This window comes from Ursus arctos, unplaced genomic scaffold, assembly GCF_023065955.2.
Source record: "Ursus arctos isolate Adak ecotype North America unplaced genomic scaffold, UrsArc2.0 scaffold_15, whole genome shotgun sequence".
Lineage (NCBI taxonomy): Eukaryota > Metazoa > Chordata > Mammalia > Carnivora > Ursidae > Ursus > Ursus arctos.
In genome coordinates, this window is record NW_026622819.1 from 31,416,858 (window position 1) to 31,440,762 (window position 23,905).

General features: G+C 40.5%; 1 protein-coding gene across 1 annotated transcript in view; it reads right to left on the bottom strand.

Moving 5' to 3' along the window:
- The window catches only part of MROH2B (maestro heat like repeat family member 2B), a 58,820-nt gene extending 36,185 nt beyond the window's left edge, over positions 1–22,635 (bottom strand). The window contains exons 1-17 of the mRNA XM_026506884.3: positions 22,608–22,635; positions 21,277–21,338; positions 19,405–19,515; positions 17,953–18,112; positions 17,127–17,225; positions 14,314–14,468; positions 11,181–11,321; positions 10,711–10,803; positions 10,550–10,619; positions 8,769–8,882; positions 7,354–7,427; positions 5,248–5,370; positions 4,440–4,553; positions 2,791–2,947; positions 2,610–2,650; positions 1,843–1,984; positions 1,241–1,284 (exon numbers count right to left, since the gene is read on the bottom strand). Of these exons, the coding sequence (XP_026362669.3) occupies positions 1,241–1,284; positions 1,843–1,984; positions 2,610–2,650; positions 2,791–2,947; positions 4,440–4,553; positions 5,248–5,370; positions 7,354–7,427; positions 8,769–8,882; positions 10,550–10,619; positions 10,711–10,803; positions 11,181–11,321; positions 14,314–14,468; positions 17,127–17,225; positions 17,953–18,112; positions 19,405–19,515; positions 21,277–21,338; positions 22,608–22,635 (1,728 nt within the window). The remainder of the gene's footprint in view (positions 1–1,240; positions 1,285–1,842; positions 1,985–2,609; positions 2,651–2,790; positions 2,948–4,439; positions 4,554–5,247; positions 5,371–7,353; positions 7,428–8,768; positions 8,883–10,549; positions 10,620–10,710; positions 10,804–11,180; positions 11,322–14,313; positions 14,469–17,126; positions 17,226–17,952; positions 18,113–19,404; positions 19,516–21,276; positions 21,339–22,607) is intronic.
- Between the last annotated feature and the right edge of the window lie 1,270 nt (positions 22,636–23,905).

Consider the following 23,905-nt stretch of genomic DNA (forward strand, 5'->3'; position numbering starts at 1 on the left):
GTCAATTATTTCTCCTGTATTTCCCCTACTTTAAGCTCAGAAAAGCCAATGCAGATTTCTAGGTATTCTGTTAATAGGAACTCATTTGGTGAGTGGGCCCTTTGAAGAGAAGAAATTCAACAGCCTTGGAAGTCTGAGAGAAGGCAGCACATGCCAACAGTTTTGGGAGAAGGCTAAATGGAAATGCACTCAAGATTGGAAGAGGGAAAAGAATGTTCCTGAGGCTTCCCTCTGGAGAGAGAAACTTCCTTCCTAGTAAGAACTGTTACTTTAAAACGGCAGCAGTGGAAAATAAGGTAAGAATTTTGAGGGAGAGAAGGAGGGGAAGATAAAAGAAGCATGAATACAGGAGGAGAGGTGGATCATAGAATTAAAGACCAGGGAAGTAGAGTAGTTGCTTTTAAATCTCATACTGGGTAAGAATCACCTCTGGGAGTCTTTAAGACATGCCAGTTCTCAGGAACCCATCTTAGAGATTCTGATTCTGGAAGGGGCAGTAATGGAACACGGAGGTGATGAGGAAAGGTCACTAAAACTTGACATTTTTAAGAAGCCATAGTTAATTTCTATGTAAACGGCTTATGAACTGAGACCCTGCTAGGTTAAAGGTTCCCTTCCCATGGGCTCCTTGACCTCCTGTAGGCTCCTGAAATCAAAATCCTCTCTGTAGAGCCAGTGTCCAGCTCCCACTTGCAATTTACCATTTTGGGGAACTTGCAACTGGTCTGGACCTTGCAAAGGTCCAAAAAGTTTATGGATGATTTTTTTTTTTTCTGGAAAAGTAGTGTAATGTGGCCCTTTGGTTTTAGAAATCAGGAAAAAAATACAGTGAGAAGCAGAAAGAGGAGGAAATAGAGTTTGTATTTAGAAACACACAAGTGGAAATGATGTCAGTTTATGTTTCTTTATTTAAATGGAAAAAGAATGCGATTACAAGGAGAGGAAAAAACTGGAAATTAGAGAAGATTTAAGAAAGACACAGAGAAAAATATTAGTAAGTGAAATCTTCAATACTATCTTAAACTCCTCACCAAATTGAACACTAAAGATTATTGTTCAAATTATGGTGATGTAGAGACCGTAATTCTTAAGTGATCACTTCTAACATTCTAGTCCTTTTCCTAAGGAAAGGAAACATTGTTTACTGCCCTTGGGAATCTGGATCTTTTTTGTTAAGATGGGTGACTCTAGCTGATTTTATCACCCCATCATCAACAATTAGCCTAGAAGCTACCCTTACCTGAAGCAGCATGGTTTCCCATAGCGCGATGCTGGTGTTCTTTCCTAGAAATAGAAAGTGAAAATAGAAAATAGAAACAGAAAATAAAGTCAGGACTCTGTTTCTCCCTTGCCAGGTCCCCAGTGGATGCTGGGCCCCACTTCAAGCTTTACAGAGGATGATTGTTTCAGATGAAATTTACTATGTTGCCAACTTTAAGTGCTAGTCAGGTAGGCGGAAAGTCTTCAATCCATGATACAAATCTGGGCTTTTTGCTAACTTCAACAGGAACTACCGAAATCATATTTTAATTTTTTAAAATAAATAGTAATGACTTTTTAGAACAATACCACAAGGGAGTTTCTCTAAATATAAGAGAAAGACCAGAGCAAAAGTAAAAGGTTCTGCTAAGACTATGACCCACCGGATCCTGCTGTGGTACAAGTATGTGGTAGAGAATTAGAACATAAGGAATCAAGGAAAAAACATGGCTGTCTACTTTGACTTTGCACATCAAGTTCATTGTTTTAATTGCCTCAAATGAGCCTCAGGCAGAGAAGTGGTGCCTCATTTCTTTATGTTCTTGCTTCCTTGGATAAAGACCTGATTCCACTCCCTTGTACCTTCCAGAGGCTGCAGGAGCTCAGGAAAGCGTGTTTTCCACAGGTCTACCAATTTTGGGTGAATTATCTCAGGCAGTATCTTCAAAAGTCCTATTGCACCAGCCCCACATAATTTCCCTAAACTGGCAAGCATCGATATTACCTGAAAAATGGAAGATAAAAAGCTAATCAACTGCAGGGGTATTTACAAGGCCCACCTGCCTTTTCCTCTTATCTCTGTCCCGGATGCCCTTGATTCCTACATTAGATCACCTTTCAACATATCATCAGTCTATTTCTTACTTATTTTAGAGCAAAACTAATACTTAGACAATCCTCCCCAATTTTCATCTGAGGATAAAGGCGAAAAAATACATGGAAATCATCAACCAAAAATAAACAGAAGGTACCAGCACTTGGATACATTTATTAATTAAATAAGGGCACGTGGAAACGGTACCTGAGCAAATGATACATATGGGGGAAAAAAGGAAAGAAGGAAATCTAAATAATAGATGTGCGATTTACTTGAATGGTACTTAGGGATCAAATTCAGTCTATGCTTATTTTAAAATAATAAATTAAGTCTAACAAGCATCTCAGAGCGAGAAGCTAATCTTGCCAGTAACCTTAATGAGTGTCATTAGTGTAGCAGAACATTTATTATACCATTTTAGTGTTTCTTTTGGTTTGGAGTTGCCGTGTAATTTTTATTAACATTTATTTAGAACTGAATGATCTGTATTGGCCTAAATTTATCCCACATTAGTTATTCATAACTCACTCACCAGAAGTCTGGCCAGTAGCTGTTGGGGCGAAGGAAGTTTCACTGGAAAGAGAAAGCGATTTTCATTATTGCTGGGGGGGCTCGAGAAGTTCAGGTGGGGGTTGGGTATATAATCAAAGCACCGCCTGTAGCCTTTCTGGAAATGAGCCCCTCATAAGAGAAGTTCTTTGCTTTGCACACACCAGCTCCTGTAGAGATGACAAGTGCTGTCGACTCCTTGGCGTCATTCTTCTTCCTCTCCTCTGCCATAATCAAACTTCTGATGATATTAAACAGGTAGTCCAGCGTCCCCGTGTATTCGGCGGGAACTACAAAAGTCAGGATTCTTGGCCACAGCACCTGGGGAAAACAAGGCGAGACGCAAGGATTGCGGATTCGTCCGTGAATTCTCCCGCGTCCTCACCGTGTGTTTCCCTCTGATTTAGAGCACGTTCTCTCGCCTGTTACTTTATTTTTTTTGCTCTTCGGGCCAAATCAAAATGAAATCATGCAATAAAATCTCCGCACCACACATGCCTTTTCAGGTGCGAGCTGTAGCAAGTGTTAGCGCGCCTGCGTGGGTTTGCTGCTGGAATTTGGGGCAGGACAATTCTTCCTTGCGAAGAAGGGTTCTAGGCAGTGCGGGAAGTCTGCCATCCCTGGGCTCCACTCACCAGGTGCCACCAAGCCCTTTGTCAGTGTGACAAGCCAAAGTAAGTCCTCCCTGTCCCCAAAGCCCAAGACTGGAGAGTGCTGCTTTGAGAGACAATGACTGCGAGCGGGTCGTGGGTGGGCTGCTCCAGGGGCTGGCTGATCGACTTGCCCTGGCGTTCTGGCACACCCGGGGTTTTAGTCAGTCTGTTTCATATTCCCTGGGAAACTCCCTTGTCCTAATGGAAACCTAGGTGTCAACATGGACTCTTCCCCTTGTCTTGTCATCCAGATTGAATCACCAAGCCCTGTCCTTTTTTTCATTATGAGGTCTTCCACGCCCCTCCATGTTTCCTTCCTGCTCTCATGACCCTGCTCCAGTTCCTGTGAGTCACATCTGATCTATGCTCACTCTTTGCTCTCAGTCTACTCCTACGTAAATCCACTGATCTCTTACAGTTACATTTGAAATATTTAGCACTTGCTTAGCATTTGGAATGGTTCATCCATCACAAGGTGGGAATTTGGCATTTCGGGCCCATTGGAGTCTGGCCCTAGACTTCTTTTCATCATTTACTTTCACATTGAAATGTTTCAAACTTTAGGATGCATCAGAAATATTGGGATTTGTTTGCATACAGATTCATGGGCCTTATGCCCAGAATGCTTTTTTAGTAGATGTGGGATGTGGCCTGGAGATCTGCATTTTAAATAAATATTTTAGATAATCCATGAACCACACCTTAAAATGCCATTCTAGCCTCTGATCCACTTAAATTGGTCTGTTGATTGCCTCCTGTCTGTGTCGAGCATTTCTGGCCAGTTAATCCTTTCTTAGGTTATTTTGCTTAAGGCAAATACAGTTTCCAAGGCTCTTCCCAGATTATTTTTAAGCCTCAGGTGTGGCCCGAAAATGTGTGCTTTCAACACCTTCCCAGATGAATGGGGAAAGTTTAGCATTCTGAATTAGAATCTCCACTCACCACTTAACCATATGTCTAGGTTTTCAAGGGGGAAGAAGAGACATTTTGGGGAACTACTCTGTGCTGGGCACTGAACATTGCAATGTAGTTCCTCTAATCAGAGCATCAAAGAGCTGATGACGACACATGAAGTACAAAGTCTTGTCTTTACTCCTAAATGGGCAGAGCCTTAGAGAGATGATCAGAGTAACCGCCAGTGGTGACAACAGAGCCCTTACCTGGGGCATTCCAATGACCAGTGGGTCTAGGGTTTTTAAGACCTCGAGGCTTATTTCCCGGACAGATTTCTCTCCCTTTTCAATCTCTTGGGAGTTAGGTTTCATTGGTTTTTCCTTCAAGAAAGATGAAACAGGTGACCTGTTAATAATCCTTCCTGTTGGTCCCCTCCGACCTTACTTGTTCTCAGACTCTGGGGTGGAGGATACAGTCACTCAACTTAAGGGGCTCATGGAACCCAGCAATTTTGGTCTTCAGGACTTAATTTCTGTTTTAAAGTGCTCCTTGGAGGAATTGGTTAGAAAACAACACTTCTGGGTAAAGCAGAAAAGCCAAAACTGTGAAGGTCTTTGAACTACAGGTATTGCTTCTCTGGGGTTGGGGGGTGGTGGCGGGGGTGGCAAGATTTTCAAAGATACTGCCTCTTAGTGGAGGGGACTGTAATTTCAGCTGTCATGGACTCGCTAAGATCCTGATCTTACACACATGATTTTTAGGAAATTAACCCCCATTTGGCAAGTATGGATGTCTTTTGTTTTCTTTGAAGTAATTCACTTTCTCCACCTTTGTCTTAAGCCTTTGAGGACAGGTTGCCTCCTCGGGGAAAAACCATGATTCCACCTACCTTGAACCCATCATACGTCGTAAGTGATACCAGTGAAAGAGAACTGAGAACACTAGAGGCTGAAACATTTATCAATAAAAGTGATAAGACTGAAATATAACTCTCAATTAGTCACTGACTTGAGCCCTAGTTGAGTTAACTGCCCTTGTTACAGTGTAGCTTTCAAAACCGCACCCTCTCCATACCAGGTTCTTGTTGGACATGGCAAACTGGGAGAAGATGTAATCAATCAGCGGCCATCCTTCCCGGGCTTCAATGAAGCATTTCTCACACATGGTTTGAATGAGAAGGAGAGTGGAATTCCTCACCTAGAATCAGAAAAATGCATTTGCAGCATTCTGCGTTGAGCAGAACATTAATTTAGCTTCTCCTATTCCTTAACCTTCATGGATCGTTTAGTAGGAACCTTTCCAAAAAGGAGTATCAACTCAACTGAATGATGGTACTATAAATATATGGGGCAGGAAACCAGATACAGCTTATGATTTAAGGGTTACAGGAAAGGCTTTCTTTAACCAAAATCTTTCTGCTTTGCTCCCCGGACATATCCTCTGTTACTGTAGATGATGAAATGTTGGTATTGTGGGCTAAAACACTGCCTTGCTTTTAAAATCTGCCATGAAAGATAGCACGATGAACTACAGATCTACAATCCTTTAGCTACAATTTCAAAACCCACAAAACTCTGGACACTGGAATTTTGTTTCTTGATGGCGCTAACTCATTTGGTGGCAAAACCAACCCAACTGTTTTAAAACTGTTTGTAGTCTTTACTTATTCTATGTAGTGTGGATCTGCATATATTTTCTTGCAGAGATATTAATGAGTTTGATTGTAGCTACTGTCACAGTAATGTTTTTCTAAAATCAGGAAGGTTGTGAATTCTGACATATATCTGGCCCCAGGGATTCGAACAAGGGATTATGAACCTGTATCATAATTTTTAAATAATTAGGTTTGTTTATTGGATTGCTTCCCTGGAGGATAAAAAGCTCAGATCTAATTCTTTACTGAATGGGTCTTTTAATGGAGATTTGGAAGAAAAGAGTAATTTTGAATAGGGAGGCAGGGCCACAAGGTAGCAATTAGCAATCAACATAAAGGCACCAGTAGTCTACCTAAATGAGGGGGAAAAAAGTTATAAATTCTCTATTTTTGTCTGGGGAGCTGGACTTCCTTAAAGTTTCTGTCCTCTTTTATTCTACCCTAAACTGTTTTAGACATTTTTTTGATTGGCTTGGCCACTTACTGGGCCGAGTTTTTATCTGTAATCACACCATTGTTTTTTAATTTTTTAATTTTTAAAAATTTAGTATGTTTTATTTATTTATTTTTGTTTCAATTTTTAATTTAAATTCTAGTTAGTTAACATATAGTGTAATATTAGTTTCAGGAGTAGAATTTAGTGATTCATCACTTATATATAATGCCCAGTGCTCATCACAAGTGCCCTTCTTAATGCCCATCACCTATTTAACGCATCCCCCACCCATCTCCTCTCCAGCAACCCTCAGTTTGTTCTCTATCGTTAAGAGTCTGTTTTATGGTTTGCCTTTCTCTCTCTTTTTTTTTCTTTCCCCTGTGTTCACCTGTTTGTTTCTCAAATTCCACATATGAGTGAAATCGTACAGTATTTGTCTTTCTCTGACCAATTTATTCCACTTAGCATAATTATTGTTATTTACTGCATAGCTTTCGTTATAGTCACTGCAGATGAAAGTCTCTTAGGGGAATTTTCTTCTTTTCATTGGTTTCTGTATAGGGCTTTAATCCAAACGAAATATGGTTTTAATAAAAAAAATACAGTAATTTCTATTTTCTTATTTGTTCCAGTACAAGCTATATATCTTTTCTAATATGGAATACTTTAATCAAATAATCAGGGAATATTGTGCAATCTACTATGTGCAATATTTGCTCTAGATGTTCCTTAGTTGGGAAATAGGATATCTAAGCTAAAAACAAAACAAAACAGATTTAGGGGTTATTATTTTTTGGAGGAAGATATGTTATTTTTATACTTAACAATTTTTAAACCATTTGAAGAGCATAGCAGTGTGATGCTCTGGGCAAAAATCTTTTTTACTGAGAAACCCTTGAACTGAATATACTTTAGAACTTTACCTTGATAGAGTTTATCTTTCAGGGAAAGATGGAATTCTATTAAAATTGGAATTCATCACTGAGCTCTTTATAAAGCAATCTTAAAGTAGATTCTTAAAGAATGAAAACCATTTCATTAATTCCTGAAACTACCATCAACAAATTAAATTCTCTATTATTTCTCTTACTTTTATATTGAGGTCACCCATGACAACTTTGGCTGTTCTTTCAATTGAAGTGATGTGATCCCGCAGCTTGGGCTCTGAAAGACAGGGGGACAAATTAAGAGATAAGGTTCAGTAGGAGAGCAGTCTGTTCCAGGATTGATGAAAACCCATTAGAGTTATGATACATAATTGCAAAGTCTTTTGTCTCTAACATTTCATGCTATTCAATTGCCTTTTACCCTCTTTTTCTCCATTTTAAAAAAGATTTTATTTATTTATTTGAGAGAGAGTGAATGAGTGTGAGAGAGAGAGAGCACAAGTGGGGGTTGGTGCAGAGGGAGAAGCAGACTCCCCACTGAGCAGGGAGCCCAACACAGGGCTTGATCCCAGAACCCTGGGATCATGACCTGAGCTGAAAGTAGATGCTTAACCCACTGAGCCACTCAGGCACCCCTCTTCTTTTCCAATTTTTGAAAGATGTTTATTTGCTCTCTTCACTCCCTATTTTATTTCGTTTCATCTTGTTTAAAATGTTAGGTTCCAAAGTGGACTCAACACATCACGCCCAATGGATTAGCTTTAAATTCTGTGAGACTATTGCATATTTCTTGTCTGCTGATTCTTCAGTAAATCTCAGGGCTAACTGAATTTTTTGAAATGTTGTAATATAGGATAAAAATGAATTCTCATATTTTGTTGAATCCAAGATATCATCAATTTTCTGAGACACCATCATTTTATATTGTATCAAAAAAACCTTATAGTGGTTGATTATAATTAAAGATGCTATCAATTATGAGATGCATTCCAATATCATGAAAATATGTGCTTCTCGGAATTAGTGAAATATGATATTTCATTAAATTCTGCTCTTTTCTAAATGTACTGATCTGTAGAATATTGTGCATTCCTCCCACTTACCCCCTATTTATTGGGCCACTTAGCCAGCTTACTAGATCTTCTAAATTCTAAATCTGATTTTCAAATATTCTACTTCTTCTCAACTACCCACATCCATAAATATCATGAAAGAAGAGAAGTAACTGAAAATGCGTGTTTAAAAGTACTAGATTATAGGGGTACCTGGGTGGCTCAGTCAATTAAGTGTTTGCCTTCAGCTCAGGCCATGATCTCAGAGTCCTGGGATCGAGTCCCTTACTGGGCCCCCTGCTCAGTGGGGAGTCTGCTTCTCCATCTTCCTCTACCCCTCCCCCCTGCTCATTCTCTCACACCCTTTCTTCCTTTCTCTCTCTCAAATAAATAAATAAAATCTTTAAAAAAAGTAGTAGATTGTAGATGACCAAGAAGTCAGAGCTTTACTTGAATACGATCCTCTATAAACACCCCAAAGACATAGAATAAAGTTAGAGAATGCATAGGCTTCAGTTTGCTTCTTGGCACAAAATAAACCACTCTGGCTTCATTCCTTTGCTTACCCTCAGCATTGATAGCCGATCTTAACAAATTCAAGATTCCCATTCGAGTGGTTTCATTATTATTCCTCATTTGTTCATCAAAAAATTCCATCAGGTCTGCAGGGTTGGAGTGGGCTGCAGGTTTAAGAAATACTGGAGTCATAAGAACGCATTTTCACCTTAAGTAAAATACTTGTGAATAGGAAAAGCAGAATTCCATGAAGATTGTCAAAGTCATTCTTTGGTTGGAAACTAGATTTTATTGCACTGGGGTATTTTTAGTATCACAGAATTAAGCAGTTTGGTCACTAAGAGAGATTTATGTACCTAGGTCTGTATCTGTTCATACCTATAGATATGACTTTATTTGGAAATTAGGGTTTTTTACAGATGGAATCAAATTAAGGTTATTAGGGTGGGCCCTAATTTAGTATGAGACAAGAAAAGGAGAGGAGACACATCGAGAACACCTTGTGAACATGGAGGCAGATTGGAGTGATGCTTCACCAGCTGTGGAGCTAGAGAGCTACAGGGGTAAGGCAGGGAGTAGAGAAGAAAGAGAAAAGGCCTGACTCAGGTAAAGTAGTTTGGGTTTGAAATTATTAGAGATAGAGTGAAGCAGTTAATTAGGTTGGACATAGAACAGAGGAAAGAATAGATCAGAGGGATCAGTTGGGGGAGAACTAGAACATAATAGGAAGGTATGCAGTGAGGTAGTAGAAATGACATATTTTGGGGAGGGTGGAGGTGGAGGTGCGGGAGGTATGGGATTGCTCTCGTCCTTACTTTTCAGGGTCTGCGTTAGAACATAGTTTGTACACTAACTCTGAGAACCTGGTGCCTCCTCTATGACCTGCGCCAGGTATTCTAACCAGACAATAGATGGGATTGTGATGTGAGAGCAAGAAGGAAGGGGAAAGAAAGAGTGAAGGAGAGAGAGAGAGAGAGAGACAAGGAATAGATACTAAGAGATGACCAATGAGAAAAAAAGCATGACTTTGGGTTTGATACAGTTTCAAATAATCTCAAATACCAAGGAAAAAAGCATTTCCAAACCCTAGGATTACCAACTCATCTTGGTTTGCCTAGAAATAAATCCATGCATTTGTGGTCAATAAATTTTTGACAAAGGAGTAAAAAATATATAGCAGGGAAAGGATCGTCTCTTCAATAAATGGTGCTAGGAAAATGGACAGCCACATGCAAAAGAATGAAACTAGATTCCTACCTTATACTATAGACAAAAATCAAATCAAAATAAAGTCATGAATGTAAGACCTGAAACCATAAAACTCCTGGAAGAAAACATAGGCGGTGAGCTCCTTGATACTGGTCTTCACAATGATTTTTTGGATTTGACCCCAAAGCAGAAACAACAAAGGCAAAAATAAGTGGAACTATATCAAATCAAAAGTCTTCTGCTCAGCAGAAAAAACCCACAAAAACCATTAACAAAATGAAAAAGCAACATATAGGAGGGGAAAAATATTTGCCTACCATGTATCTGATAAGGGGGTTAATTCCCAAAATAGGTCTGGAAATCTTCTGGTTTTAGAACTGAAAGTTGTATCCCTGGAAGTCCATTAGTTCCAGGCAAACCAGGATGATTGGTTTCTCTACCTGTTGTGCTTCTCTAGGAAATGGGAGGCTAGGGAGAGGCACAGACTACCATGAGTTGAGGGAAGTGTGTGTGTGTGTGTGTGTGTGGAATAACTAATGTGACAGTTTGCACACCCTTCATCACTGTTGTCATCATCGCGGGAGACATTTTTATTAAAAACCCTCTGGATGCTGGGTCCTACCTAGAATGAGGAAACAGCTTGAAGCTTCAATTTCATTTTCCTTTACTGGAGGCTCCGGAACTCTGCACACCTGCATGAGAAAGAAGAATCAGGTGGGAGAGGTTAAAAACAGAAAACTGGTGGAAATGAAACAACCAGATCTGACAGCAGGGTTTTCTTACCTGCTGTAGTAGATTGATAAAGATGGTTTTTCTCAAGCCCTTTGGGAGGGCAGTGTCATAAAGGACCACCGCGGTCAGTATTTGTTTTAGACTCTAGAATGGAAGCTCTCAAAGGTTAGTTGGGGGCTGCCCGTGAAGCAGCAGCACAGGGTGTGGAAGACAATTACGTTTTTTGTGAGGAGAACAAACCCATAACCTTCCTGCGGTTACCAGTTTTCTTTAGTGATTTTGCCTCCCCCTGCCTTAGTCTGTGCCTCAGCAGCTTGAAAAGAAAATTCTTACTCCCTTTTTTGGATATTCCATCACCCAGCTCTGCCAACCTCTTCTCCACCTCATGTTTCTCAAAAAGTATTTAAGTTCAGCTGCTTAAACCAGTCTCTCAGTTCCTTAGGACCTCTGGAGACTTCCCATCTTCCAGGATGGTTGCTGGGAGGCTCTCTGAATGGGTTCCTTGAGGGTTTGGCTCTTACCTGAGTGACATGGAAATCAATCTCTTTGTCTTTATACTGGTTCAGGAGCCAGGGTACCTGGTCCAGGGCGTAGTCACAGAGGTCTTCCCGATGGAGCAGCAGGCTCACTGTGGGGCCGTGGGCCTTAACGATGGCCAGAGTCTGCAAAGGCAGCGAACAAATACCACTGCTAATACTTCACTGTGGCTTTTGTACAGTTCTCAGAATTCCAGGAGCTTTAGACACCCCCAAACAACTTTCCTCCCTGCTTCCAACCAAGAAAGAATTCTTTAAACAATGTTTAGGTTAAGATCATTGCATGAGGCAGTTATAGTTATGTTTGTATTTTTAGCTGTATCGACATCTGTATCTATACTGATACTCATTCCAATATTTGCCCCTCTTCCTATTTCTTTAACATTTCTCTACTAGTCACTCTCTTTCAAAATACTAATAAATTGAAAACTTCCCTCATATTAAAAAAAAATCTTCTACTCCATATCACTTTGACCCCAATTCTGTTTCTTTCCTTTCTCCAAAAAAAGTAAGTGATGAATCACTAAATTCTACTCATGAAACCAATATTTCACTATATGTTAACTAACTAGAATTTAAATAAAAACTTGAAACAAACAACAAGCGAAGCTTTCTGAAAGAGAGGTTTACGTTTGCTATCTCCACTTCCCACCTCTCATTTACTCTTCAATCCACTCTGGCTTCTGTTGACATAAAAAATGAATAAGTATAAAATATAAATGTAAATAGGCTGATTGTAAAAATTCAGAAATCACAAAAGTCATGAAGAAGAAAACACCGTATTCACATTGCTGACAGTATCCATAGATAATCACTGGTGTATTTTAATATTTTTTACATTTCTTTAATATGTAGTTCTGCATTCTGCTTTTTCTACCTAATATTATGTGATGAATTTTTTTTTCCATCAGCTAAGTTTTATTGTCTAGCAAACCATCTCAAAACTTAGTGGCTCAGGTTAGACTGGCAAAAATAGACAAGGCAAGAAACAACAATTGCTGGAGAGGATGTGGAGAAAGGGGATCCCTCCTACATTGTTGGTGGGAATGCAAGTTGGTACAGTCACTCTGGAAAACAGTGTGGAGGTTCCTTAAAAAGTTAAAAATTGAGCTACCCTATGATCCAGCCATTGCACTACTGGGTGTTTACCCCAAAGATACAGATGTAGTGAAGAGAAGGGCCATATGCACCCCAATGTTCATAGCAGCAATGTCCACGATAGCTAAATCGTGGAAGGAGCCTAGATGCCCTTCAACAGATGACTGGATTAAGAAGTTGTGGTCCATATATACAATGGAATATTACTCAGCAATCAGAAAGAACGAGTTCTCAACATTTGCTGCAACATGGACAGCACTGGAGGAGATAATGCTAAGTGAAATAAGTCAAGCAGAGAAAGACAACTATCATATGATTTCTCTCATCTATGGAACATAAGAACTAGGATGATCTGTAGGGGAAGAAACGGATAAAGAAAGGGGGGTAATCAGAAGGGGGAATGAGAGACTATGGACTATGAGAAACAAACTGAGGGCTTCAGAGGGGAGGGGGTGGGGGAATGGGATAGACTGGTGATGGGTAGTAAGGAGGGCACGTATTGCATGGTGCACTGGGTGTTATACGCAACTAATGAATCATCGAGCTTTACATCAGAAACCGGGGATGTACTGTATGGTGACTAACATAATATAATAAAAAATCATAAAAAAAAAACTTAGTGGCTCAGAATAACAACCATTTATCTCACTCAAGTGTGTGTCAGCTGAATGATTCTTCTAAGCAATTGGACATTTCCAAGCAATGGACGCCTTTCAAGATTATCCTCGGTTGAGCACGGTAACAACAGACGCCATAGATCTCTCTCTACTTCTTGAATATTATTCCTTTGTTAGTTTCTAAGATCTCATTCTTGTTTAGAACCCTTCAAAGGTTTCTTATTTCCTATTAAAAAAAAAGTCCAAACTCCTGTGTAGCTTTCCAGGCTCCTCATTATGTGGCCAAGACCAAAACCTTTTCTGGTTTTATTTGTTTCTGCTTCTTATATCTCCTTTCTCTTCCCCCCTTCCCTTTCTCCCACTGGACTCACTCAAGTGTGCGTCTTAGCCTGTCTCCAGCCTCTGCTTCAGCAGCTCTTATTGCCTGTTTAGGGAATGCCTCTTGCTTGAGTGAACGTCTGTACAGGCTGCGAGCTTAGCTGCAATGTCACAGCCTTTGCAGTACCCACCACAGGAGTTAAGTGCTTCTCTCTCTCTGTTCCCTCATTACTGTGTGCACCTTCTCGTCACTTGTTTAACTTTTCCTGGGGGAAACTGGGAAAGTACTTATGAATTTGTATCGAATTGTGTTTTTCAGGAGCTTTGTAGAAAAGATTTCTACAGAAAATTTAAAAATTCCATGTTTGCTAATGATTTAACAACCCCAGCATGTTAAAAAAATAATTAAATGGTTTGGTAGCTTAAAGTGTAGAGAAGAAACTGACCTAGAGAGGGCTAAGGGTTATACCTTTTATAATATAGGAATAAAAGACCTGAATAAGATGTAACTTAACCTCCATTTAGAAATTATACTGATTAAGCAAGATAGGCATGGGATTCCATGTGCACGCACTTTGTAATCTCTTCTGCACAAGGCCTCATGATCTTTTGAAGCAGTCATGAACATCCTTTAGATGTTATTTTATTTCCTTGTCATCTTTATAGATATGGGAAATTTTTGCGGGCTGTTGTTTTTCCTAATCAGTGACTCAGGCCAAATATGGATAATAAGACATGAAATAATGAATTTCTATATATATTTCACTCATCTTCAGTTAGTTATTGTTCTTTCCACACACTGGAATGTCAGTTCCATGAGAGTGGGGATTTTGGTCTGTTCAATCCCTGCTGTCTCCCCAGCATGGGGAAGAGTGTCTGGCATGTCGTGGGGACTCAATAAATATTAGTTTGAGAATGAATAAATAGTGATTTGAAACAGGAAAAACAAAAGCGTTGATAAACCTGATAAAACACAACTCATAGTTTTCCAAAACAACTGAGATTAATGATCACGTCAGAGAGTGGAGGAGTTCAAGCAGCACGGAAGGAGAGCTAGCTCGGGGCATGGTGAGGCCCCCACTCACTTGCATGGGCGAGGTAATGGGGGCCCACTTCTCCATTATATACCGGAACAGCATGAAGATCTTGTCAGATAGTCTGTTGGCGTCCAGTCTTGGATAGGGGAAGTCTCTCCAGTGGTTGACATACTTGTAAATGGCCTTGCTGAACTTCTCAAGGGCTGCATTTTAAAAACAACCACAGACTGAGAAAAATATAAAGATGGGAGGGCCCATAAGATAATCTGAGAAGAGTGTACCGATGATTAACAAATGTGTGATAGTTTCTACAAAATGTTATGATTGTACGAAATTAACATATAAAAAGTCAGTGAAACATAAGTTAAACCCATAATGATAATACAACAAACTGCCTAGAATTGCTAAAATTTCAGACAATGTCAAATGTTGGTAAGACTAAGGTGCAGCTGGTGTTTTCACATACTGCTGGGGAGAGCGTGAATTGATACATACACTTTAGAAAACTGTTTGACACTATCTACCAAAGTTGAATATGTGTTCCCTACGACCCAGAAATTCCACTCCTAAGTATGCAGTCGTTAGATACACAAATATATAGGCACTAAAAAACTTGTACAAGAATGTTCATATTCACTTTTTTGGGGGTCATAGCCTCCAACAGAAAACAGAAAATGTCTGTCAATGGGTACAATAGACGAATCGTAGTATAGACAGGTAATAGTATCCAGAAGTGAACACGGACTGCAGCTTCACACAACAGCAGGTCTGAATCTGACAACTAGGGGACACTAATCTATGGTGTTAGAAGTCAGGCTTGTGACTACCCTTGGAAAGGATGGAGATCATGATGATTGGCAGGAAAGGTGAGGTGGGCTTCTGGGGTGTTAGTAATATCCCACTTCTTGACCTGAGTGGTGGTCAAATGAGTAAGTTCATTTTGGGACAACTCATCAACCTGTACACTTCTGATTTGTATGTTTTTCTATGGGTCTGTTTCATTTCAATAAAATAAAAAAAATGTTGGGCCTGCAAAAATATCATTTGGACCATGAACCCATATATATTTGCATGAAACACATTAAATGATATTATTTGTTCCTTCAGCCCTCATGTTGCACTAGATGATGAAGAGAATTCATAGTTTACTCCTCCATGATACTTCACCTGCAAAGAATACTCTGGAAAGATCCCGAGTATCTTAGAGCTGGCCATGTATTGACTCATTCACATTCCCTTTAAGTTGATAATCTCCTGCTATGCTTTGTCATAATCTTGCGTGCATGTGTGTGTGTGTGTATGTGTGTTTGTCTGGCACTGGCCAAAAGCAACATGAGGGAAAGGATGTCTTATCTTTTGATGGTCTCTGAAGCAATGAGCACAATATCTGCTTATCGGCTGATTGAATGAAGAGCTGGATAGACGGATGGATGACTATGAAATTTTATACCTATTCTTTAGTGGCAGTCAGGCAAAAGTTGCTTTAGGACCAAAGGGCACTAGATAACTTTGTAACACAAAGACAGAGAATCCCTTATTCAATGTCATGATGATTTCTAACTTTATTTCTTGTTCCCTGTTGGGTTGTTGATATTGCAGGTAGAAACGCTATTGCAAGCCCCAAAGTTTATTTGCAAGAACACAGTGTTAGCTGTGATAGTAAGTAAGGAAAATAAAAAGTATTGAAAAGTGAGCTAATCTAGTATGATTGCTCAAGTTCTTGAGCCAGACTGTCCTATTCAAACCTTGGCTGTGCCACACACTAGCTGTATGACCGCAGGCAAGCTGTTAACTTTCTATGCCTCAATTTTCTCATCTGCAAAACGAAGGAAAAATGTTACTTACCTAATGGGGTTGCTGTGAGGTTAAAGGAAATGATAATCTTAAAATACCCAAGGCAGTATTCAGGTACATAGTAAATTCTCAGTATATACCAGACACAAATATTGCTTCCATTGAGGACAGAAAAGACAAAATGGCCAAAACAGAACAGAGAAGACTTGGTTGAGAGGTAAAGATGACATTCCTGACAGCATGGGCTTTTAAACATTACAGAGTGGTAGTGTTGGGGGGTTTAGAGGGGAGAGGGATCCCAGCGATCACTTTATTTAATGTGTTTAGAGGTAAAAATGAGATTGAGAGAGGCCAGAGTCACCTGATGGTTTAGTGGATATTCAGCGAGAAGAGTTCAGTCTCCAGACTCAGCCAAGAAGCCTCTCACTGTGCTGTATGTGCTTTTCCTGGAATTCCAGGGCATTTTCTTCTCTGTAGACTCTAGATTACTCTAGATGTATTTCAGTGCGGGGGTAGAGGGAATTCGTGACCCACGGTTTGTTTACCTGTTTTCCTTAACTCTATGATTGCTTGTACTTTGCTTAGCTTGATTGCTTATCATTATTACAATATTACATTATAAAGTGATGCCAACATTTCGTCTACTGCTCAGAGCTGGTGAGCTCCCAGAACCAGTATGGGGAAAGTGTGATCCAACGACAGAAGGAGGCTAGTAGAAATAGAGGTGATTTAGGGCAGTGGAAAGTGTACAGACCACAGTCACATAGGCTTGTCACCACTTTGAGGAAATTGTTTAATTTTCATGACCCTCAGTTTCTCATCTGTAAAATGGGGGGGGGTGGCGGTAATAGTAATGACCTTACTCTGAGGATTGAGACAGAAAGAATTATAATTGCTTTGAGGACTGAGAGAGGGAAGTCCCTGCAGAGAACCTTCCATGTGGTAGACACTCAATAAATGGAAGCTGTTATTATTAGAAAGAACAGAACTAGAGTGAAAGGAAAGATAAAACATCTGCTCAATTCAGAGTCTGGTCTTAACCAAGAGGAAACCATAGGGATACGCACCAGTGCAGAAAACTGCCTTCATTCCTTCATCCTCAGCCAGCCTGAGCATGGTTTGCATGGTTAGCAGGGTCATCATCATGAAGGGGATACTCTGGGACACTGCCAAGAGGGGCACAAGAGGAGAAAAGCATTATCCTCACACCGGGCAGTTCTGTGATTGTCCACGTCAGCGAGAAGCATTTCAAGGCTGTGTCGGGGAGACAGTTGAGGTGCAGCAGGAAGACACTCTCCTCTATCCCTCTTTTGCCATAATGCCTGGCTCTAGTTAGAGAATCAAGGAGTGGTTGGTTTAAAGCAAGGTGCTAGCTACAAAGTCACCTGTGCCTGTTGTTTGTGGCAATTGCCTCTTCAGATAATTGTTTGATTAATGTCCATCCCTCCCACCAGAACTTGGCTGCATCCCCAGGGCCTCTCCCAGGTAACAGATGCTCGATAAAAATAAATAAATAAATAAATAAATAAATAAATAAATATCTGTTAAATAAAGTGCTGTAGAAAAACAATCCTAACAAACGCTTACTTCATGTAAGTGTTCGGTGGTTTGCAGAGCATGCCTTGTGGAAAAAGGGCTTTTGCAAACACAAAGCCAGGTGAAAGGGACGGTGAGGGTGGGAGAGTCCAGCAAAATCCAGAGCAGCGGGGACTAACGGCGGGTCAGCAGACTCATCTATGCTCAGAAACGTCTGCCTAAATCCCACTATCGATACTCTTTAGTACGGCAGAAGGAAAGTATGTTCTCCTGCCTGCTGTTGGCACCCATCTGGTTTTAGACACTTAGCCAGGGTGGATGTTTCCCAGGAAAATGTGGAGATTACTTCCTCCATACCGTAGCTGGTTGCCAGTTCAGCCAGAGCAAGCACGATGAATTCATCTGGGAGCTCCAGGATCCTGAAGTTACTTTGAACTTCATACATCACAGAGTTGAAATCATGCGCAGCAAGAGACACCAAAACCTCCCCAGCTAGCATTCTGGTTTCTCTGAGGATCTGAGGAAGAAACAACAACTAGAGGAAGAACAGAGGGAGTTTGCAGAGAGGTAATAGTCTAGATAATAGAATTCTAAGTTTCCCTGACTTTGGGATATAGAAAGAACAGGCTGTTACAAACCCAGGGGGAGAAGTCTCTAGGGTGGGGCTCGTTAGCTGCCAAGCAGACGTAACTGTAATGAACTTTAAAACCAGGTTTCGATAAGGTTCTTATAAACTTGAGGTCAGTATACATTTTCTTGCTAATTGAACAGGCACTATGACCACAGGATCTACGCTTTATGTATAAGCGATGAATCACTGTGATTAAAAGACTGCAGGGAATGGTGAAAGGGAAATGGGACCAGGAGTCTAGACTTTTCGGTTTTAATATTGTCCTGATCTAGTTATCTTTGATACTGGAGATATTTGGAGGGACTTCTGCTTTTGGTAATGTTGCACTAGGTAAATTTAATCGACTCTCCTGCTAAGGAAAATAAAAAGAGCTGGAGAAGCTATCAGAAAATATACACATAAAAACATCACAATATAGGGTGGAATGAATTATTAAATTGAGATCTGGAAAAGATTGGGAATCCAGAGAGATAAGTCCTATATTTGAGGCTGCTTTGCAGTATTTTGGGAGAATAGACAGAATTTAGGACCAACAAATAGTAAGGCCCCGGTCATCCCACTTCTTATCTCTTGGCCTAAGACTCCAAAAGGCTGCATTTAACTGAAAGGTTCACTTGGCCCTCCATGGACTGTAGTCCAACTTGGAATCACAGAAGTGCCCCCCACCCCAATCTTAAGTCCTGAAATTAATCATGGTTTGTTAGTACCCTCGGCAGGTAAGAATCCCTTCTGGAAGAAAACACCTTAGAACTCAAATTATTTCTACAAATAATTTTTCAGGTATAATGCCTAGCATAGGTAGCTAAGTAGGCACGTGAAGAGATAATAATTCATACGGAAAACAAGAAAACTGGGTTCTAATTACTTGTTCTGTCAATAGATAGCTGTGTTATTTTGAAAAAAATCTCTCCAAGCATCAACATGCTCATCTAAAAGTGGAAGGGATAATATTATCTCTAAAGTCTTTTTTTAGCTTTGCTTCAGTTTCCTTATCTGTGAAGGGATAAATAATCAGTACGGTAATGATATCTTAGTTACCACGAAGGAACAAATGAAAGTAATTTGCAATCCAGACAGCAACGTGGGAAAAGCTTATAAATATCTACGTGGGTGTATTTGGGTCACTTAAAGATCAGTTGCGACCCTGACATTGATTCATCATTAAGAATCAAACTTACATTGTTGTCTCTCATGTCCTTAGAAGCATAATAAATCAACCGTTGGACAATTGCGTCATCCAAGATGTCACTATTCTGAATGATGGAAGTGAGATGACTATAAATGTCTTCCTGTGAACATACAAGTGGATACACAGAATTTGATTTGCAAAACTAAAGGAATCATATGAAGTGCAAATGATTAGCACCAACAAAATGAGCAATGTGTTTCTACTTCACAATGAATTTTATACATCTTTTTTAAAATTTAAATTCAATTAGCTGACTTATATAACATTGTTAGTTTCATATGTAGTGTTCAATAATTTATCAGTTTCATATTATGACACCCAGTGCTCATTACATCACGTGCCCTCCCTATTGGGGGATTTTATGCATCTTAATTGGGGCTTCCCAAACATAATATGCAACTTTAGGAGACAAAAGCTTATATGTAAAGCAAAGTTCTTATTGAAAACTATTTTAACCTGACTACATTACTATGACAAAATCTAATTGAAGGTGGAGGTAGGCTACTTAACATATCAAAGTCTTGAAAGTCATTGGAGTAGGGCACTCAGGGGAATGGAAATGCTCGTTACCCAAACCACTGCTCCTACCACCGGGAAGTGACTATGGTATTAAGAAACACACTGTGGGGGCGCCTGGGTGGCACAGCGGTTAAGCGTCTGCCTTCGGCTCAGGGCATGATCCCGGCGTTCTGGGATCGAGCCCCACATCAGGCTCCTCCGCTATGAGCCTGCTTCTTCCTCTCCCACTCCCCCTGCTTGTGTTCCCTCTCTCGCTGGCTGTCTCTGTCTCTGTCGAATAAATAAATAAAATCTTTAAAAAAAAAAACAACACACTGTGATTCCCAAACAGGCTGATGAGCTATGAAACTGGATCCTAAGGGAGATTTATAAGCCCTGGGCCTTATTCATGCCTTATAGAAAGAACGTTGTGAATTGTTTTGGACAGAGCTGCAGCCTCGGGATCACAGGACTTGTCCACGTGCTGTGCGAGGGGACTCTTCTCAATCGCTTAGGTGGCTCCATGGCCTCTGATAGATGAGAGACTGGGGTCCTGAAATGCCCAACAGCCTCAAGCATATTGTCTTCAAGGTACCGTGCCCATGTTGAAGGTAGGAAGTGATTTCTTTTGCATAAGGGGTTCTAACACGCAATCAGGGTTGAGAAGCACCGGATTAGGAGATAAAGGTGTAGACCCTGTCCTTCCCAGGGAGGCTGCCCTGGATCATGACTTGTTTTGGAGTCAGAGGCTTGTGTTCTGGTCACATACCTGCTCTGGGTCTCATTCTTCTTAGCTGTGAAATGGGAACAGCCATGCCTACCTCATAAAGGTGTGGGGGTGACTATAATACAAGTCGCCATGTTTGGAAAGCATCTCGGGTGCTGCTTCCTAGATAAGTGTCCCTTGGAGGTAGCTGTTGTTATTTCACAAAAGGTTGTTGGAGCCAGAAAAGCCTTCACATCCCAGAGACATAATCTCTAACCGTGGGACAGCATCACAGATGAGTAGGGGAGATCTTTGGGGATTTTCACAGGAACTCTCAGCTCCTACTGGAGGAGACCCTCATCTGCATGGTTCTAAGTCTGGCCTCCCCTCTTTCCACATCTGCCTGGATCAGGTTATAGAAAGGGGTATTCTTTTGCTAGCTTCCAGAATTGGATGCTCTGATTCCTTAAATGCCAAATATCATTGTTTAAACATTACAGTGACTTCCATTATAACTGTACTTTTTGGAAGATTGAATACTGTGTATGAAGCCAGAGAGAAAAGAAGAAATCAAGTCAAGGAAGGAGGTATAGGAAATGTTACAATAATTTCACTAGGAAAAGTAAATGCAAAAGAGATTTTTCCTATTTTCCTTACCTTACTAATATTATCTTCTATGTTCAGCATGCCTAGAGTGAGGTTAATATCTCCAAAAGTCTCTAAAATGTACAAAAATAGAAGAATTAAGTTTCTGCTGAAATGCTCTCCTATTAATTCCTATGCAATAGTTACAGACAATTTCTTTTTCTCTTGACTTCTCTTTGCCCCCAAACCCCGTTTTTCTTGAACATTAGCTCTTTGATGACAGGAGCTGTGTTTTATTCATACTTCATATACTTGACATACTTGCAAATAACAGATACTTAGTATTTTTTTCAAAACCTGAATTAAAGGTGAAGGGGAAGATGAAAGATGCTATACTCCAGGGCATCTGCTCATATGCCTTCTGCTCAGGTCATGATCCCAGGGTCCTGGGATGGAGGCCCACATGCAGCTCCCTCTCTTTCTCCCTCTGCCCCCCACCCCCCGCTTGTGCTTTTTCTCTTTCTCAAATAAATAAATAAATCTTAAAAAAAAAAAAAAAGATGCTACATTCCTATTTATCCCTCCTGTCGTGTAGGTATCGCCCTATATACCCTCTCTATCAAGGCGCAGCTCTCAGACGCCATGGGTTGAAACCCTTCCACCCTACTTGAGCACGAGAAGGCAGTGGTGTGATATACCTGTTTATTTTCATTTCCCCCTCAGTACCTCCTCCATGTTCTTTTTCATACTCTGTCTCCCTCTGTCTAACCTTCTGGCCTTGGCAGGCCCCTCCTCTGGTCCCAAGCTCATGGAACCTTCTGTTTTCTGATAATGATCTAAATTAGTTTGACTTGCACTTTCCAGGCATACTTGTATGAATAAAGCTCATTGGAAAACTGAAAAAACTATGTGAGTCGAAGGAATGAAGCAATTCAGGCCACATGGCAAATTGATAAGAGAGAAACCCTTGGAGGTGAGTCTCCAAATCAAGCCACAGACCCCGTTAGCACAGTCTTTTTTGGCAAAGCAGATAGGCAACCAAGCGTGAAAATTAGGGGGAAAATATTTCCAAAGGACTCTTCAGGATTTAAGATTAAATAAAAGAGCGTCTTTCTTTGTGTTGTAGGCACTTTCTCCTCAGGCAGACTATATATTTTCAAAGAAGGTAAAACACTTATCATCTCTCAGGCTCCTAGTCTACCATTGCCCCTTTATAATCAATGTGGTTTATTATTTTGGAATAGAAGGAGAGTAGAGAGAAATAGTCTTACTTTAGCGTACCTTTCCATAACACTTTTAAGTTGCACAGACCCTCCACAATGACTCACCATCCCCCATCCCACATAAACATATGATCGCACAGACACAAAACACTTAGCTCCTTAGGATCCCATGATGCTCACCTACAGTTTCCTCTGTGTCCTGAGTCATGTCTTGGCTGTTTCAGGCTCTCTAAGAGACAGCACCTAAGTATCAGAAATAGTAAGGCTAAAAAATTGAACAAGCAAGTTGGCAAGTTTCTCACAAAAGGTTCACATAAGTTTCTTTAAAGGACAGTCCCTCCTCCACTTGATTGGCACAATGATCTGGAAGCTTCCAGCGATGGGCTGCTATTGAGGAGGATGATGCTGTATTCTACCACTATGACATTTTCTTGCTTCTGAGCTCCTGCTGACCAACAAAATGGCTGCATCTCACCGAATATTGTCCCTTGGGTGGAGACCAGAGTATCTGAGAAGGAAGAAATTAGAGACTGGAACTCAAAGCATTTTTGTAGACCAAAGGAGTTCCTCTCCCTAAACTTGGGTCCATTGATCACAAATTTGGGAATGGTTTTCAGTGGTCACTTTACTGGCCTGGTGTTGGTAAAGCCTTTATGGTGATCTTGTTGATTGTTCTACTTGGTGAAAGTCAGTCACACAAACCGGGCATGCTCAGTGGAACGGAATGCCCACCAGGGGCAGTTGAATGGAATGTCCAACTGACAGCAGCAAAGCAAAAGCCTTCTCTGCCTCCCCTTCCTGTTCCCCACTCCCCCTCCACAATTCACGCAGTCTGAGTCTTGGCCTCTCTCCAGGCTCAGGCTTTTTTCTTTGATTCCATTCTCTCTTCCTGTTTTCAAATCGTTTTTTATCCACACCTCTTAGCTATAATGCTTTCAACTTTACTAGTATGGACCTAAATCTGGTCCCCATGCTCCCAACCCTAAATCTATATGACCACAGTTTTCAATGTATGCCCAGACTGGCTGAATATTAATGTGGTAGGTGTTAGGGAAGGGAGTGCTAGGAGTCTATAGGTCTGGATGTGAAAGGGGCCAAGGGAAGGGGCTCATGACAATTCTCATCTGTGGCTGCTTCTCCAGTTATCTTCCTTCATTGGTGAAGTTTATTTCAGATTCATAGGTCAAATGCTTCCAATTAAATCTTTGAATTCATCATTCTTTTTCCAGATTATTTTGCATTATATTTATCATAGGGACCTCAGTAGGCTGCTGGTTAAGAACATTTTGAGCTTCCCAAGTCAGCATCACTAGTTCCCAGATTGTGTCCATAAGCGCCTGGTAACAGGAATCACCTGGTGTCCTTATTTAAAATGTCCATTCCTAGGTCCACTTCAGGCCTGGTAAATTAGAATGAGGGGCAGAAATCTGTGCTTTTAATGAGCACCCCTAGTGATTCTTGGGATCACTAAAGTCTGA